This window comes from Pithys albifrons, chromosome 1, assembly GCF_047495875.1.
Source record: "Pithys albifrons albifrons isolate INPA30051 chromosome 1, PitAlb_v1, whole genome shotgun sequence".
Lineage (NCBI taxonomy): Eukaryota > Metazoa > Chordata > Aves > Passeriformes > Thamnophilidae > Pithys > Pithys albifrons.
In genome coordinates, this window is record NC_092458.1 from 125,816,038 (window position 1) to 125,833,952 (window position 17,915).

The 17,915-nt window shown below is 55.5% G+C and overlaps 2 protein-coding genes and 1 long non-coding RNA gene across 7 annotated transcripts; 2 read left to right on the plus strand and 1 right to left on the minus strand.

The window, feature by feature from the left end:
* Positions 1–2,491: 2,491 nt before the first annotated feature.
* Positions 2,492–4,838, plus strand: KCNE2 (potassium voltage-gated channel subfamily E regulatory subunit 2). The gene is made up of 2 exons (XM_071567310.1): positions 2,492–2,585; positions 4,297–4,838. The coding sequence occupies exon 2, from the start codon at positions 4,302–4,304 to the stop codon at positions 4,677–4,679; it is 378 nt and encodes a 125-aa protein (XP_071423411.1). The 5' UTR covers positions 2,492–2,585; positions 4,297–4,301; the 3' UTR covers positions 4,680–4,838.
* Positions 3,092–6,749, minus strand: LOC139677419 (uncharacterized). Its single transcript, XR_011698861.1, has 4 exons — positions 6,684–6,749; positions 5,613–5,679; positions 4,364–4,573; positions 3,092–3,549 (listed from the first exon to the last, which is right to left on the minus strand). It is a non-coding gene; the product is annotated as an uncharacterized lncRNA (long non-coding RNA).
* Positions 6,750–6,756: 7 nt separating this feature from the next.
* Positions 6,757–17,672, plus strand: SMIM11 (small integral membrane protein 11). Of its 5 annotated transcripts, none has more exons than XM_071567350.1 (5): positions 6,757–6,785; positions 8,536–8,597; positions 13,072–13,154; positions 15,046–15,225; positions 16,865–17,057. In XM_071567350.1, exons 3-4 carry the CDS (start codon positions 13,134–13,136, stop codon positions 15,211–15,213), a joined length of 189 nt encoding a protein of 62 aa, XP_071423451.1. In that variant the 5' UTR covers positions 6,757–6,785; positions 8,536–8,597; positions 13,072–13,133; the 3' UTR covers positions 15,214–15,225; positions 16,865–17,057. The 5 variants fall into 5 exon arrangements, with proteins under 5 accessions (XP_071423451.1, XP_071423433.1, XP_071423424.1 ...); XM_071567332.1 differs by lacking the exon at positions 16,865–17,057 and adding an exon at positions 17,237–17,672 and having other exon boundaries at positions 6,772–6,862; XM_071567323.1 differs by having other exon boundaries at positions 6,772–6,862.
* Positions 17,673–17,915: the final 243 nt, after the last annotated feature.

The following is a 17,915-nucleotide window of genomic DNA, read 5'->3' on the forward strand; positions in this document are numbered from 1 at the left end:
TGCCACAAGAGCTGCCCCTGCCACAAGAGCTGCCCCTGCCACAGGAGCTGCCCCTGCCACAGGAGCTGCCCCTGCCAGAGTTGCTGCCCCTGCCACAAGAGCTGCCCCTGCCACAGGAGCTGCCACTGTCAGAGTTGCTGCCCCTGCCACAAGAGCTGCCCCTGCCACAAGAGCTGCCCCTGCCACAGGATGTGCCCCTGTCAGAGTTGCTGCCCCTGCCACAGGAGCTGCCCCTGTCAGAGTTGCTGCCCCTGCCACAAGAGCTGCCCCTGTCACAGGATGTTCCTCATTCATGGGGTAAATGCAGCAGGAAAGGAAAGAATTGGGGTTTTCTTGGGGGAAAAGGAAAGAGGCAGAAGAGTGAACTGTTGAGCCAAGGCCTGGTACAAACCTGCAGGGAACAGGGAAGAGAGTTAGAAAAAGCTGCAAACCCAAACTAAAGAGGCAGCACCTTTAATGAGCAACACCTACAATAAAGGAGCAGGAAAAAGTCTGAAGATAAATAAAAATAGGATTGTAAAGGAAAGGCAACATAAATGAACAGTTTAAACTTAATTAATAGATGCAATTCTGAGTAATCTTAAGAGGTTTCAACAGTCATAGTTAAAATCCCAAAGGTAAATCCCCCAGGGGCACAGAAAGGATGCTCAGAACTGCCCAATAATCACCTTGAGCAGCTCAGTTCTTTTCTCCCGAAGAGTTAACCCTGTAAAATTCATGATCCTGAGTTTGGGACCCTGTAAGTTATGCATGGTTGGTTTCCTCACTTTAAAGAAAATGAAGGGGGAAATTGTATAAAAATAGAAGCTGCTGATTGAAAATAAAGTGCAAAACTGTAGAGAATGAAGGGAAACAACTAATGGAAAAAGTGCCCAAGTGCTGAAAGTTCCTGTAAAGGGAATTGTCTGGGGACAAACATAATTATCAATAAGAATCTTCTGCTACTTTAGCACAGAATCATTTTGTTTGGAAAAGGCCTCCCAGATCTTCACCCTCTGCTGGGTGGCAGGGCCAGGCCCAGGGCAGGGCTGGAGCTGTGGCAGGGCAGGGGCAGGTGGCATCTCAGCCAAAGGCTCTTCCCCCAGAGGGTGGTGGGCACTGCCCAGGCTCCCCAGGGCAGTGGCCACGGCCCCGAGGCTGCCAGAGCTGCAGGAGCCTTTGGGCAATGGGACAGGGCAGGGGGGACTGTTGGGGTGTGCTGGGCACGGCCAGGGTGGCACTGGCTGGTCCCTGGGGGTCCCTCCAACCCAGGAATTCCATGATTCCACGGCACCACTTTGCCCAGCACTGATCTCCATTCCTGGCCCCTCCATTCAGGCTGTCACCTCTGTCACCTCTCCTGCCCCAGACATTGGACTGACCCTCCTCCTTTCCCACCATTCCCACACTCTCTGTCCTCCACCACCACCTGGTTGCTGTTGAGAGTCAGCAAAGCCTGAGCAAAGTGACCTTCAGGATGGGATTGAACAAGGAACATTCCAGAGCTGCCAGTTGGATTTCATGGCTGCTTGACAACAGCTGGACCTTTCTGGATAGACAGAGACAGATAGATAGATTAGATAGATAGATAGATAGATAGATAGATAGATAGATAGATAGATAGATAGATAGATAGATAGATAGATATGAAATGGTCTCTCTCCAACTTTCCTGTGGCTCCTTCAGCTCCTGGAAGGCCACACTGAGGTCCCCCCAAAGCTTCTCTTCTCCAGGCTGGCCAATGCCAGCTGTGCCAGCCTTTCCTCCCAGCAGAGCTGCTCCATCCTCTGCCCATCCTGGGGCCTTCCTCTGGCCTCTCCAGCAGGGCAGGGCAGGGCAGGAGGGACTTGCTCAAACATTGGGGTGCCTCACACATGACCCTGCAGAGTCTTTATGACCCCAAAACACCAAAAGGCAGGAGCAGAAAACCCTCTGCAGTCCCAAAGGAGCTGAGGGCAAAGCTGGGCAGGGCAAAGGCAGGAGCAGAGGAGTGCCCAGGGCTGAGGGTGAGGCCCCACCAGCAGCTCCCGGGGCCAGGGAGAGCACACGGAGCAAGGAAGGACAACAAGGAGTCCCTGGGGGTGTGGTGGGGTCAGAGAGCCCTGCCCTGGGCAAGGGGGGCACCTTCAAACACAGAGCCCACCCACCTCCTGCTGCCTGGAAGAGCAGCCATTCTCTACTTCCTCACAGGGAATAATTTAATTCTACTAATTCCCATTATTATCATTTTGCAGAGCTCATGGTTCCCCCCTCCCCAGTCTGGGTCTCCTCCAGCCTGGGCCACCGAGGCTGGGGCTGCAGCTCTGTTTGCCCCCAGGAGGGCACAGCAGTGCTCCTAAAAGACAAGGATCTGCAGCACTGAGCCCCAGGAGTGGCAGCCAGCACCCCCCGGGGTGCCCGTGGAAGTGCCAGCCAGTGTTTAACTTTCCAGGGGAGATTAGATTGGGCTTTTAATTGCCTGCAAACAGAGAGGGGCAGTGCAAGGCAGTGCTGCCCCTGCAGAGAGCCCACAGCCCCGGGCAGGCTGGAGCTGTGGGATTATAACCCTCCAGCCAGAGGAACCTCAAAATCCTGAGGGAATCTCCTGGAAAAGGGCCACAGGAAAGGTAAGGTTCTGTTCTTCATTATCTTCGATTGGGAAAGCAGAGCAATTTTTGTTCTGAGTCCAAGTGAAAGGAGAGTTTTTACAGAGTTTTACAGGCACAGGAAAGTTTCTGGCAGTAAGTCTTTGTTTCCTCCTGAAAATCACAGCAATTTTGGTTCTGAAACCAAGAAAGAGCAGAGAGATTTTACAGACAGAAAAGTTTCAAATCAAAGGAAGAGCAGAGAGATTTTACAGACAGAAAAGTTTCAAATCAAAGGAAGAGCAGAGGGATTTTACAGACAGAAAAGTTTCAAATCAAAGGAAGAGCAGAGAGATTTTACAGACAGAAAAGTTTCAAATCAAAGGAAGAGCAGAGGGATTTTACAGACAGAAAAGTTTCAAATCAAAGGAAGAGCAGAGAGATTTTACAGGCAGGTGTTTCAGGGCAGTTTGCATTTATATTTGCTTCTATTTTCATTAGTTACCTTTATATGGTTGAGCACATATGAGAGTACAATTTCAGCATGATCTGGATTCTTTTAATTCAGTACAATCTGCACATGGACCTTCAACCTCCTGTGTGTGCACACCAGGCTGGGCCAAAGGCTGAGGAACTCCTGGATTCCAGTCTGAAAGCCACCCCAGTGCCTTCTAGTGATGAAAGCCACCACCTTTGCTTTGCCTGAGGGCTGCCCTGAGGTCAGGGGGCTTTTGGGGGAGCTTCCACAGCCTGTAGGGCTTGGGGGGTCTGAGGAGCTGCAGGAATTGGCTGCTCTGTCCATGGGACCCCAGGTCAGCCTTGTCCAACAGGAAGGTGCTGGAGGGGTGTCTGCTGTGGGATGGAGACCTGGCTCATGGTGTCCTGAGCAGCAGCTGGTGTGATGTCTGAGCCCAGCAAGGAAGGAGGAAGGTCACATCCCTCCCTGAGAGATGCCAGGCAGGGCTTTGTCTGCTCCTCAGGGGAAATCCTTCTCTTGGTGTCTCACCTGTGCAGGGAAGGAACTGTCCCTCAGCCCCTCTGATGTGGGTCATGGGGGTCCAAACTCACTGGGCTTCACCAGAGCTCCCCATAGACCACACAGACCTGAGTGGGCCACCAGGATGGGCAGAGGATGGAGCAGCTCTGCTGGGAGGAAAGGCTGGCACAGCTGGCATTGGCCAGCCTGGAGAAGAGAAGCTTTGGGGGGACCTCAGTGTGGCCTTCCAGGAGCTGAAGGAGCCACAGGAAAAATGGAGAGAGACCATTTCCAAGGGCTGGAGGGACAGGACAAGGGGAATGGCTTCAAAGTCCCAGAGGGCAGGGCTGGATGGGATATTGGGAAGGAATTGCTGGCTGGGAGGGTGGGCAGGCCCTGGCACAGGGTGGGCAGAGCAGCTGTGGCTGCCCCATCCCTGGGAGTGTCCCAGGCCAGGTTGGACAGGGCTTGGAGCACCCTGGGCTTGTGGGAGGTGTCCCTGCCATGGCAGGGGTGGCACTGGGGGGGGTTTGGGGTCTGGGATTCTGTGATACTCAAGGCCCCTTCCAACCCAAACCATTGTGCCACTCTGAGTAAGACCTCCTTGGCTCTCTGAATTACTGACCCACCCAGAGATGGGGAGTGAGCAGACCTAAAGCTGCCCTTGGAGGTGGCAGAGGGTGGCTGGGTGGGTGGCACTCACTGATTGCCCTCACACAGACACACCAATGCAACTGTGCCAGTGCTGACATTGACTCAAGTGAGTGTTGTCTTCAGCAAGGATGGCTGAGGTGAAGAACTTCACGTGGGCAGTGGAAGACATTTTCAAGGACACCTTTCTCACCTACATGAACAGCTGGAGGAGGAACATGACTCAGGCAGCCAACAAGCTGCAGGCCGAGGTCGCCGCCGAGAACTTCGACTACGTCATCCTGTACCTGATGGTGATGATTGGGATGTTCTCCTTCATCATCGTGGCCATCCTGGTGAGCACCGTGAAGTCCAAGAGGAGGGAGCACTCCAACGACCCCTACCACCAGTACATCGTGGAGGACTGGGGGGAGAAGTACAAGAACCAGGTGCTGAACCGAGAGGACCTCAAGTGTGTGATCCATGAGAATGTGGGAGCAAGGGACAAAACGAGCCCGGAGTCCCCCTGAGCTTCTGGAGGGGGCAGTGGAGAGGGGACCACGGGGACACTTGGTGGGAGCTCACTGGGATTAGGGAGAGCTGGGGATGGGTCATTAAATTAACAGGGGGGTCAGTGAGTGCTGAGGAACCAACCCTATTGGGCCCCACCAACCCTACTGGGTCCCTCCAACCCTATTGGGCCCCACCAACCCTACTGGGTCCCACCAACCCTACTGTGTCCCATCAACCCTACTGGGTCCCATCAACCCTACTGGGTCCCAATCCACCTTACTGGGTCCCATCAACCCTACTGGGTTCCACCAACCCTACTGGGTTCCACCAACCCTACTGCGTCCCATCAACCCTACTGGGTCCCAATCCACCTTACTGGGTCCCACCAACCCTACTGGGTCTCATCAACCCTACTGGGTCCCAATCCACCTTACTGGGTCCCACCAACCCTACTGGGTCTCATCAACCCTACTGGGTCCCAATCCACCTTACTGGGTCCCACCAACCCTACTGGGTCTCATCAACCCTACTGGGTCCCAATCCACCTTACTGGGTCCCACCAACCCTACTGGGTCTCATCAACCCTACTGGGTCCCAATCCACCTTACTGGGTCCCATCAACTCTATTGGGTCCCACCAACCCTACTGAGTCCCACCAACCCTACTGGGTCCCACCAACCCTACTGTGTCCCACCAACCCTACTGGGTCCCACCAGCCCTACTGGGTCCCATCAACCCTACTGGGTCCCACCAACCCTACTGGGTCCCATGAAACTTACTGGTTCCCAAACCACCTTACTGGTTCTCATAAATCTTACTGGTTCCCATCAAGCTTAGTGGTTCCCAATCCACCTTACTGTTCTCATAAATCTTACTGGTTCCCATCCACCTTACTGGTTCCCAATCCACCTTACTGATTCCCAGTCCCCCTCACTGGTTCCCACAAGGACCTTGGCACAGCCACTCAGGAAACTCCCAAGAGAAATATCTGATTGTGCTTCACTCTGAGATTCTTTCCTGTAGGAAAATAAAACAAAGAGAATGAATAAGTTGATTATTTTAGCTTTTTTTTTTCCCAAATCCAGAAGCAGATCCTGATGTTCCCACCTCGGAATAACTGTAAATTAGCTGTCCAAAGTGGTCATTTAGAGCCAAACTGAATGACTTAAGACCATCTTAAAAATAACTTGGAGATGCCCAGGAAAAGAGCAGATTTCCATCTCCTGAGTGAACAATGTGATGGATGTGAATCCAGCAGGTGACTTGAACCTCCACAAAGTCACTGCAAAGCAAACACTCTGACTGCCAGTTTGATTTCGTTATTCATTGCCCAGAGCAGCTGTGGCTGCCCCAGCCCTGGGAGTGTCCCAGGCCAGGTTGGACAGGGCTTGGAGCATCCTGGGCTGGTGGGAGGTGTCCCTGCCCATGGCAGGGGTGGCACTGGGGGGGCTTTGGGGTCCTTCCAACCCAGGCCATTCTGAAATTCTGGGATTCTATGAAAGCAGCCCGTTCCCTGTCCTTGGCTGTGCTGTTCCTCTCTGCCCACCCTGTGCCAGGGCCTGCCCACCCTCCCAGACACCAATTCCTTCCCAATATCCCATCCAGCCCTGCCCTCTGGCACTTTGAAGCCATTCCCCTTGTCCTGTCCCTCCAGCCCTTGGAAATGGTCTCTCTCCATCTTTCCTGTGGCTCCTTCAGCTCCTGGAAGGCCACACTGAGGTCCCCCCAAAGCTTCTCCTCTCCAGGCTGGCCAATGCCAGCTGTGCCAGCCTTTCCTCCCAGCAGAGCTGCTCCATCCTCTGCCCATCCTGGGGCCTCCTCTGGCCTCTCCAGCAGCTCCATGTCCTCCCTGTGCTGCCCCCAGGGCTGGAGCAGCTCTGCAGGTTGAGGGGGGCTCACCTGAGGGGCACAGGGGCACAATCCCCCCCTGCCCACCCTGCCCCGCCTTGCCCTGCCCAGCTGTGTGCCCAGCCCAGGAGGTGCCCCACAATTCGTGTGGAACGGCTTTCCCACAGACACACCGATTTTAGGGAATGAGGAGTTCGCTCCGGTCCCTCCCCGAGGGCTCCGGGCCCAGCCCCGCCCGGGGCGGCCCTTCCGCGGCGCGGGCGCTGCCGGGACCGGTAGTTCCATGTCCGTGTGTCTGTGTGTCTGTGTGCCCGTGTGTCTGTGTCCGTGGCCGTGTGTCCGTGCCCATGAGGTAGGACTCGCTCCCCGGCCCCGTTCCCCGCACGGAGCCCCCCGGTCCGGGACGGGCACAGGCACCGACACCGGCCCGAGCGGTGCCTGCCCGCGGCCTGCGGGGCCTGCCTGCCCTGCCTGGCTGTCCTGTCTGCCCTGCCTGCCCTGCCCTGCCTGGCTGTCCTGTCTGCCCTGCCTGCCCTGCCCTGCCTGGCTGTCCTGTCTGCCCTGCCTGCCCTGCCCTGCCCTGCCTGCCCTCCTGCCCTGCCTGCCCTGCCCTGCCTGGCTGTCCTGTCTGCCCTGCCTGCCCTCCTGCCCTGCCTGGCTGTCCTGTCTGCCCTGCCTGCCCTCCTGCCCTGCCCTGTCTGCCCTCCTGCGCTGCCCTGCCCTGCCCTGCCTGTCTGTGCTGCCCTGCCGATCCTGCCCTACCCTGCTCTGTCCTGCGTGTTTTGCCCTGCCTGCTCTGCCTGCCTTGCCTACCCTCCTGCCCTGCCCTGCCTGCCCTCCTGCCCTGCTCTGCCCTGCCCTGCCTGCCCACCCCTGGACAGCCACCCTTCCTCTGACCCCTCTCCATCCCTCTTCCCTGTCCTTCAACCCTCCTGCCTTGTTTCCTTGCTCTCCACCCACCTCCTTGTCCTCCAGCCCCCACCCCGGCCTGGCTCTCTCTCCAGCTCTCTGCCTTGCTCTCCATCCCTTTTCCTTGCTCTCCATCCCTTAAGTGCTCTCCATCCCTTTTCCTTGCTCTCCATCCCTTTTCCTTGCTCTCCATCCCTTTTCCTTGCTCTCCAACCCTTTTCCTTGCTCTCCATCCCTTTTTCTTGCTCTCCATCCCTTTTCCTTGCTCTCCATCCCACCTTCCTTGCTCCTCACCCTTCCCTTGCTCTCCATTCCCCCTTCCTTGATCTCCTTCTCCTCTTCCTTGCTCTCCAGCCTCCCTTCCCTGTTTCCTTGTTCTCCAGCCCCCTCCTTGCTCTCCAGCTCCTTCCATGTTCTCCTTCCCCTCTTCCTTGTTCTCCATCCCTCTTCCCTGCTCTCCATCCCACCTTCCTTGCTCTTCACCCTTTCCTTGCTCACCAGTCCCCATTCCTTGCTCTCCTGCCTGGGGCAGAGCTGAGGTGGGGTTGGGATCAGGGGAGGTGCCTCCTGCAGACCCCTCCCAGGGTGGGACAGAATCCCAGACTGGTTTGGGTTGGAAGGGGACCCCAAAGCCCACCCAGTGCCAAAGGCAGGGACACTTCCCACCAGCCCAGGCTGCTCCAAGCCCTGTCCAACCTGGCCTGGGACACTCCCAGGGATGGGGCAGCCACAGCTGCTCTGCCCACCCTGTGCCAGGGCCTGCCCACCCTCCCAGCCAGCAATTCCTTCCCAATATCCCACCTATCCCTGTCCTCTGGCAGTGGGAGCCATTCCCCTTGTCCTGTCCCTCCATGCCCTGTCCCCAGTCTCTCTCCAGCTCTCCTGGAGCCCCTTTGGGCACTGGAAGGGGCTCTGAGGTCTCCCTTCTCCCCCCAGCATTCCCAGCCTGGCTCCAGAGCAGAGGAGCTCCAGCCCTGGAGCATCTTCCTGGCCCCAGAGATGCCCTGGGAGCCACGTTGGAACTGCTGATGTGCCACTGGCCTTTCTGGTTGGGGTTTGGTTTCCATCCAGACTCTGTGATTGATACATTCCATCTGCTTCATTCTTATTTTCCAGAGTTTGGAGCATGTGAGGAGCTGCCAGAGGAACCACTAATATTTTAATTTCTGCTTCGTTAGGTATGGAGATCTTACAATGGTCCTGATGGTTTTTAACTTGTTTTGATGTTCCTTGAGTTGATCCAAACCCACAATCACAGACTGGTTTGGGTTGGGAGGGACCTCAAAGCCCACCCAGTGCCACCCCCTGCCACAGGTAGGGACACCTCCCACCAGCCCAGGTTGCTCCAAGCCCTGTCCAACGTGGCCTTGAGGAGTGCCAGCCTTTTCCTGGCTCAGGACATCTCCACCATCCCCCCATTCCCAGTGCAGTCTGTAGGTTGGTGCTTTCTGAGGCCTCCTGGCTGGTGACTCTGATAACCAAGTGGATCAAATGGAGTTGTTCAGGAGTGCCCAAGGGAATATCCCAGGGGTGGGTGGGTGGATGGAGTTGTTGGCAGGCAGAGCGAGATGTCCAGCCAAGGCAGCTCAGGTGGGTTTGTGAGTACCCAGGGGGCTGTGGGGATGTTTTGTGGTGGTCAGTCCATGCCCTGCTGCTGATGGAGCCAACAGTGCCATGAGAGGCTGGGCTGGGATGTGGGGCTGGGCTGGAGCTGCAGTTCAGTGGCTGAGGGACCTGCATTCAGTCCTGGACTCCACCACAGGCTCCACCACAGGTCCCCGTCCCACTGGGCCCAGCTGGCATGGTCTGTGTGGCACAGGGCTGTGCAGAGCTCCTGGGGCTGCTCTCAGCTAAGCCAGGCTCTGGCATTTGGTGCCCTTGGGCCCTGCTGAGTGGACCCAGAGGGTGCCACAGTGTTGGGAGCTCCCAGAGAGCCCCCAGTGCAGTGCTGAGGTGGGACATGGGCAAACCCTGTCCTTTCCCCCTGCAGGAGTTGGATCTGCACCACTGAGACAACAGGGAGAGATTGGGAGATGCCATCCCAGTAAATACATGGGAGACTGATCCCAGCTGATGCCATGCTGGATGGCACATGGAGCATCTGTCCTGGAGTATCTGGAGAGCTTCAGGCAGAGCCTGGTGCTCCTGTCCCTTCCTCACGTGGCTCAACACGGGACCTCCTTGCTTGGCAGTGAGGGGAGCAGTGCCCTTCTGTGGGGCCCAGGCTGTGCCCAGCAGTGTTTGCCCAGGGGTTTTCCTGGGGCAGGAACAATGCCTGCCTGTGGATGTGTTCCCAGCTCCTCTCTGGGCCTTATCAGCCTCAGGAAAAGGCAAACATGAAGTCCCAGCTGTTTATTTGCCCACGAGCTTTTAAGATAGCCCAGCATTGTCTGAGCTTTGTGCTTTTGGACTGACAGCCCCAGTGCTGAGAAAGGTTGGTTTTCACTGAGGCCTGGGATGGGTTGGCTTGGAATGGATTTCAAAGATCAGCCAGTTCCAATCCTGGACACCTCCCACCAGCCCAGGTTGCTCCAAGCCCCATCCAACCTGGCCCTGAGCACTTTCAGGGGTGAGGAATCCACAACTTCCTGACTTTGTCTCTCCTCCTCCCACTTTCATCTCCAGTTTCCTGCACATTTTCCAGTCCTGGGGTCTCATACTTAATAAGATCTGAATCAAATGGAGAGTGGAAGTGAAGAGATGAAACAAGGACAAGTGCTTGGCTGCTGGTGCTGTGGGATGTGGGGATGCAGCATGGGGGGAGCAGTGGCACTGCCAGGCAGTTCCAACCACAGAAGATGTGGTGGGAACAGACTGACAAGTGTCAGCTCTCCTAGGAAACATTTGGGGATTATAAAGAAGGCCATGGAGTGACAGGACAAGGGGGAATGGTCTTGAGCTGAAGGAGGGCAGGGTTAGGTGGGGTATTGGGAAGGAATTGCTGGTGGGAGGGTGGGCAGGCCCTGGCACAGGTTGGGCAGAGCAGCTGTGGCTGCCCCATCCCTGGGAGTGTCCCAGGCCAGGCTGGACAGGGCTTGGAACAGCCTGGGCTGGTGGGAGGTGTCTGGAGCTGGAATGAGATGATCTTTAAAATGCCTCTCACCCCAAACCATTCCAGGATTTGATGGGTTTGGATCAAAACACCACTCTTGAGATCAAAGGGAGAATTTCTGGAGAACAAGTGCTGTGGGGAGAGGCTGAGGGAGCTGGGGGTGTTCAGCCTGGAGAAGAGGAGGCTCAGAGGTGACCTCAGCACTGTCTGGAACTGCCTGAAGGGAAGTTCTGGCCAGGTGGGGGTTGGTCTCTTCTCCCAGGCACTCAGCAATAGGACAAGGGGGCACGATGGGCTCAAGCTCTGCCAGGGGAAATTGAAGTTGGAGAGCAGAAAGAAATTCTTTGCAGAGAGAGTGCTCAGGGATTGGAATGGGCTGCCCAGAGAGGGGGTGGATTCCCCATCCCTGGAGGTTTTTCAGCTGAGCTTGGCCGTGGCACTGAGTGCCATGATCTGGTAAAGGGACTGGAGTTGGCCCAAGGGCTGGACTTGATGATCTGGGAGGACTTTTCCAACCCCATTCTATGATTCTGTGATTCTTTCCTTCCCCTGCTCTGTGGCTCCAGTGCAGCTCCCTGAGGGATCCACAATCCAGGCCCACTCCTGTTTCAGCAAAGTGGATATTCCAGCAGTGTTGGCTGAATAATCCCACCCAGGAGCCTCTGCAGGAGTGACCCACGTGCCACAGCGCTGGGCTGGCACTGCCCCCTCCAATCAGCCCCCACAGATGGGCTCCCACAACGTCTGCTGAGTCGAGAACTTCTGCACACAACAGATCCCTCAGAGCCCACACTCAGCATCCTTTGGCAGGTGCTGCTTCGTGCTTGAATGGCTGAATTCCTGCCTTTTTCCATGGTGGAAAATGGATTGTGCCTGAGGCACAGAATTTCCAGCAATTGAAGAGAAGAGTGAGGGGTGTGTGGGATGAAAGCCCCACCCAATTTTGAGGTGGGACAGCCCAGGTGGTCCCCTCGGATCAGGTCAGGTTTGTGTCACTGGGATTTCATCCAACCCTCTGAGTCCTGCACTGGCAACCAGACCCTGCCCTGATGGGGCATTTCTCCCGTGCCCACCTGGCAGGGCACTGCAAATCTGAGTGGCTGCTGGAATTCTGGAGAGAACATCAGAAATTCCCTGAAGGGAACCTACAAGAAAGATGGAGGGAGATCTTTTACAGGGACTTGGAGGGACAGGACAAGGGGAATGGCTTCAAACTCCTTGTAAAGTTAGATGGGATATTGGGAAGGAATCCTTCCCTGTGAGGGTGGGGAGGGGCTGGGATGGAATTTCCAGGAAGTCTGTGGGTGCCCCATCCCTGGGAGTGTCCCACGCCAGGTTGGACAGGGCTTGGAGCAGCCTGGGCTGGTGGGAGGTGTCCCTGCCATGGCAGAAGATTTGGAACTAGATGAGCTTTAATGGCCCTTCAAACCCAAACCACTCTGGGATTCTGGGATTCCATCAAGTCAAACCAGCTGTTTTTTGAAGGTGGAACTCTCATTAATTCCCACCTGACTGACTTTCCCTCAATATAAGGATAAGGGAGTTGCTCAGGCCCAACCAGTAAATCCTGGCTGACAGATGGGGTGGCCACTCCTGTGCCTTGATGTGATTGGCTCTCCATGACGAGGATCTCTGGAGTGTCTCTCCACGGGGATATTTCCAGGGTGGTCCCTGCAGGGGGAGGGTCTTGCAGCTGGGGGAGAAGGAGAGAAGAGGATTCCCTGGCTGGAGAAATGTGAACATCTGCTGCCTGAGCAGAGCAGGAGCTGCAAGAACATTGATTTGACTCCTTGTTTCTCAGGCACTTCCCAAACCAGAGATTCAGCTCTGAAATGTGTGTTGACCACTCAGGGCACCCAGGGAGTGGCTGGGTTTGCTTCTGTGTTTGGAGTGTGAAGGATTTAATTTAAGTTGGAGTATTAATATGGAGGATTGAATTTATTAGTAAATCACAGAAAAGTGGTAAGTTAGAGGAGGTTTCAAAATGGATCAGGCATTCAGGCTCCCACCAGCAGGAGGAAGGGCTGGGTCACCACCAGGGGCTCCTCTTGGTGTTCTGCATTCAGGCTCCCACCAGCAGGAGGAAGGACTGGGACACCACCAGGATCTCCTCTTGGTGTCCTGCATTCAAGGGTCCCACTAGCAGGAGGAAGGACTGGGACACCACCAAGAACTCCTCTTGGTGCCTTTGTGTCCTGCATTCAGGCTCCCACCAGCAGGAGGAAGGACTGGGACACCACCAGGGGCTCCTCTTGGTGTCCTGCACAGCTCAGACTCACCGAGGCACCCTGGGCAGCTTTCCCAAGCAGTCAGGGCTGTGTGTTCTCCTCTGGGAGCTGCTGGGCTGTGCAACCCCAGCCCTGGCAGCTGCCCAGGGCCTGTCACCCCCCTGTCCTCCAGCAGGGACGTTGCTGCTGTCACTCAGCTGCAGAAGAACCCGAGAAGGTCACTTGGGGGCCACATGGGGCAGGGACACTGCTGGGGAGATGAGCTCCTTGGAGCTGAAGGGCTGTCCTGCTCAGCACAAGCAGATGGTCTAATCCTGGTTTAATTTTGATGCCTTCAAGATCTAATTCTGGTTTGATTTCCTTTTCTCCAAGATGCTCCCAGCCCTGCCTGTGCCCTCAGGAGTGTGACACGTGTCGGGGCGGACGCAGCCAAGATGGTGGCATTTAACTGGAAGGTGAGGCTGTTTCCCCTTCCCAAAGCAGAGAATGGCTGCTCTTCCAGGCAGCAGGAGGTGGGTGGGCTCTGTGTTTGAAGGTACCCCCCTTGCCCAGGGCAGGGCTCTCTGACCCCACCACACCCCCAGGGACTCCTTGTTGTCCTTCCTTGCTCCGTGTGCTCTCCCTGGCCCCGGGAGCTGCTGGTGGGGCCTCACCCTCAGCCCTGGGCACTCCTCTGCTCCTGCCTTTGCCCTGCCCAGCTTTGCCCTCAGCTCCTTTGGGACTGCAGAGGGTTTTCTGCTCCTGCCTTTTGGTGTTTTGGGGCCATAAAGACTCTGCAGGGTCGTGTGTGAGGCACCCCAATGTTTGAGCAAGTCCCTCCTGCCCTGCCCTGCCCGGCTGGAGAGGCCAGAGGAGGCCCCAGGATGGGCAGAGGATGGAGCAGCTCTGCTGGGAGGAAAGGCTGGCACAGCTGGCATTGGCCAGCCTGGAGAAGAGAAGCTTTGGGGGGACCTCAGGGTGGCCTTCCAGGAGCTGAAGGAGCCACAGGAAAGATGGAGAGAGACCATTTCCAAGGGATGGAGGGACAGGACAAGGGGAATAGGCTAGATGGGATATTGGGAAGGAATTGCTGGCTGGGAGGGTGGGCAGGCCCTGGCACAGGGTGGGCAGAGCAGCTGTGGCTGCCCCATCCCTGGGAGTGTCCCAGGCCAGGCTGGACAGGGCTTGGAGCAGCCTGGACTGGTGGGAGGTGTCCCTGCCATGGCAGGGGTGGCACTGGGTGGGCTTTGGGGTCCCTTCCCACTCAAACCATTCCAGGTTTCCAAGATAAATCACTTTAACATGTCAATCAAAGCCTTTGCCAGGACAGGAATGCAACCCCCAGCCTTGGCTTTGCTTTTCTGCTGTTGCAGAGCAGTTAATTTAGAGAGATTTCCACTTCTAATGTGTGTGGGCCTTGGCAGAGGCTGGTGCTGCCCTTCTGAGCACTGCTGGGCAGTGGGTACAAGACTTTGCCCAAATGCAGCAGGGTGAGATGTCCACACAGCTCTGTGAGGGGCTGCAAGGCTGAGGGGGCACAGAATATTCCAAGTTCTCAGTGTTACTATGGAATATCCTGGAGGGAGGGACCCCCAGGACCAGCCAGTGCCCCCCTGGCCCTGCCCAGCACACCCCAACAGTCCCCCCTGCCCTGTCTCGTTGCCCAAAGGCTCCTGCAGCTCTGGCAGCCTCGGGGCCGTGCCCACTGCCCTGGGGAGCCTGGGCAGTGCCCACCACCCTCTGGGGGAAGAGCCTTTGGCTGAGATCCCACCTGTCCATGCCCTTGGCAGCCTGGGCAGTGCCCACGACCCATTTTCATTCCATTTGCTGCTCCATGTGGACTTACAGCCTCTGCTTTTATAACATCAGAATATGTTGGGCACTTTTGGTCATTACAGGCCTTAAAAGCTGGTGGAACAGTCACTGGGGGTTGTGGATTTTCTCCCTGTCTTCCACTTGCAAGGCATTTTATCTTTGCCTTCCAGAGCTGGGCAAGTTCTTGGCAAAATTACAAGGGGTTATCATTCCTATCCATGACAGTTGTTCAGCAATTTCCACTTTCCAATTTCACTAAAACACTCAGTTCTTCCCCTTTTCATCTGAACATCCCATTTGTTGTAAAACAAGCAAAACCCACCAAGACCTGTCCAAAGGGGCTTCAGGTACACCTTGAGTGAAGGGGCTTTGTCTTTGGTTTTCCCCTGATTGTTGATCTGTCTGATTTAAGGGAATTAAAGCCCTGGACAGGGGAGCATTTTCCCTGCCTGGATAATGCTGTTGCTGTAGGAATCTTTATAACATCCCTGCAAATGCCTTTTGAGTCATCCAAGTGTTGCAGGAAGTGCCTGAACCTCTTCTGCATTCCAGGCTTTGGAGAGTTTCCCATTGCTGATGTACATTTTGGCAGCTAAAACTTTGATCCTGTGCTTGGCTTTTGCTGGAGTGAAAATGTACCAGAGCAAGAAGATTGAAGAGAGACTGAAGAGGGAACGTGAGGAGAAGCTGAGGAGAGAAGCAGAGAAGAAGGAGGATTGAGGAGTCCCTCAGGTATGGGATTTGTTCCACCTGCTGCTGTTCCCTGATGGCAGTGCCATGTTAATCCCATCAGTTTGGGGTTGGATGTGCAGTCAGAACCATCACCATGGACTGAGTTCCTGGAGCAGCTGGGATGTCTCTGTATTTGCACACTCATGCCATGCCCATTCTCTTTGGAATTCCAGGGAAATTTGGCAGCCACCCCCAAGTCTGAGGGTATCTCAGCTCAATATTCCTCCTCTGCTCTTTATCTGCCAGGATTTTCAGGCCCAACCCACTGCCCTGATGCAGAGAGAGGGTTAAACTGGGCAGCAACAGGAGCCAGCCAGGAGGCTGCAATCCCCTCCTGGCCTCCAGCCCCATCACTGATACACAAAATAATCAGCCTTTCTAGATTAGTTAAATAATTGGCAAGGTGGCACTTTAGCTGGAAGGGCCAAATGCCATTCCAAGGAACTTCCCAGCAGGTTCTTTTATGTAACATCCACCATATATAATTCACTGCACAGATTTCTGCACAAAAGAGCAAAATGGAGATTCCAGTCCTTGAAATGTGGGGGGTTTATTCTCTATGTGCAGGATCCCTTCCCTCCTTTCAAAATGGAAGCAGTCCTGGCTTTTATTGGATCAAACCCATTAGTAAAATGAGTCCTGCCCAGTGCTAAGATTCTATTCCCTGACTTGTTTGGGAGTTTTGTATCATTTTTCTCCCTGTTCTGCAACAAATTGGGAATTCTATTCCTGCCTCCCTGGGTGAGCTCAGTGGGAGTTTGATGTCATGTTCCTCTTTATTAGACTACAAAACTTCCTTTCCCCTCCTCAGCTCATCCCCTCACACATGAAAACAGTTTCAATCTTGAGAAATGTTCAATAGCTTTTATTTCCAGCCTTATCTCTGCTTTATTCCCTGCACCAAGGCTTGGGAATTGTGCTGGGAATAACCATGGGATCCAAGTGGGTCATTGGCATGAGGAAAGCTCACCCAAACCAGAGGTGTTTTGCAGCCTCTTGGGCTCACATTGAGGACTTGTCTGGGGGCACATTTGTGCCATTTGGAGCCTTTATTGGAAAGCAGTTTGGCTCTTTTCTGGAAAATGGGACAGTGCAGAGACAGAGGGACTTCCAGGGAATTCCATTCCCAAACAAAGGAAGAGTGGGCTGCCCTGGCAGGCAGCAGAGCTGCTGCTTGGCATGAGGAGGGCAGAGTGATGCCCAGCCCCACCCCACTGTGGGCTCCCCAGCCCTGGCAGTGCCCCACACCAGGCTGGAGAAGGACTGGAGCACCCTGGGCTGGTGGGAGGTGGAATGGCTGAGCTTTATGTCCCTCCCAACCCCCAGAATTCCAGGATTCTGTGATTCCCTGCTGTGTGTGCAGTGCTGGCCCAGGGAATCCTGGGGGAGAGTCCACATCCCCAGGGATTTCTGCACCAGGGGAAGGAGCTCAGCCTGTGGCATCCCCCTGGCTGAACTGGCACTGAAACCTCTCTGATTTCCCAGGGAACACCCAGAGGCCTTGTCCCTCTGGAATTCTGCCCTCCCTCAGCCATGGCATTCCATCCTGGCACTGGGGGAAGGGGGGAATTCTCCTGCAGGGCTCTGATTGCAGCACTCTCAGCCCTGGTGTTCTCACTGCTCTCTCCCCACCCTGCAGAGCCCCTGGCACTTGGCAGCTGGCACTGGATTCCTTTCCCAGGAGGATGAAGCCTTCCTGTGGCTGAGGGGTGTGCCAAGGGAACAGAACCCTCCAGAGTGCCCTTCACTTCCACTGTCTCTCCATTTCCCACGTGGGCAGTGAGGGATCTCAGCTCTATTTATGCAATAAAACCCCTTTGTAAAGAAACAAACTGTGGCCTTGGTTGCTGCTGCTTTAACAGGTTGGAGCTGCAGGGGAGGCACCTTTGGAGGGGTATCTGGGGTTGGGTTTAAAGAGGAAAAGCTCCGAGTCCATCCTGGGACAGCACAAGGACAGGCAGAAGGGAGTGCAGAGGACTCTGCAGCTCCTCAGGGCGTCTCATTCCTGCAGGGATCGCTCTGGTGGGGCCTCCGTGGAATCCACAGGAACAGACCCAGGGGAGGAGCTTTCCCAGGCAAAGCACCCAGGACTTCCTGTAGGTCGTGGTGTCACCTCAGAGGAGGTTTATCCTGATAACCCTGTTTGGTTCTGTGTTTACTGCTCAGCTGTCCCTGCAGTAACACCAGATCCTGGAGGATGAGCCCACTGGGTCATGGAATCATGGGATGGTTTGGGTAGGAAGGGACCTTGAAGGTCATCCAGTTCCAGCCTGGCCTGGGACACTCCCAGGGATGGGGCAGCCACAGCTGCTCTGCCCAAGCTGTGCCAGGGCCTGCCCACCCTCCCAGCCAGCAATTCCTGCCCAATATCCCACCCATCCCTGCCCTCTGGCAGTGGGAAGCCATTCCCCTTGTCCTGTCCCTCCATCCCTTGTCCCCAGTCCCTCTCCAGCCATCCTGGAGCCCCTTTAGGCACTGGAAGGGGCTCTGAGGTCTCCCTGGATCCTTCTCTGCTCCAGGCTGGACATTCCCAGCTGTCCCAGCATGTCCCAGAGCAGGAGAATATCCCTGTTCCAGCAGGAGCATTCCCAGCACAGAGAATATCCCTGTTCCAGCAAGAACATTCCCAGCACAGAGAATATTCCTGTTCCAGCAGGAGCATTCCCAGCACAGAGAATGTCCCTGTTTCA

What these genes read in the sequence shown, in the direction of transcription:
- KCNE2 (XM_071567310.1), top strand. Translation starts at nt 4,302, where the DNA reads ATGGCTGAGGTGAAGAACTTCACGTGGGCAGTGGAAGACATTTTCAAG.
- SMIM11 (XM_071567350.1), top strand. Translation starts at nt 13,134, where the DNA reads ATGGTGGCATTTAACTGGAAG. An exon ending in TGGTGGCATTTAACTGGAAG is followed by an intron (nt 13,155 to 15,045) that starts GTGAGGCTGTTT and finishes TCTGCATTCCAG; the next exon opens with GCTTTGGAGAGTTTCCCATT.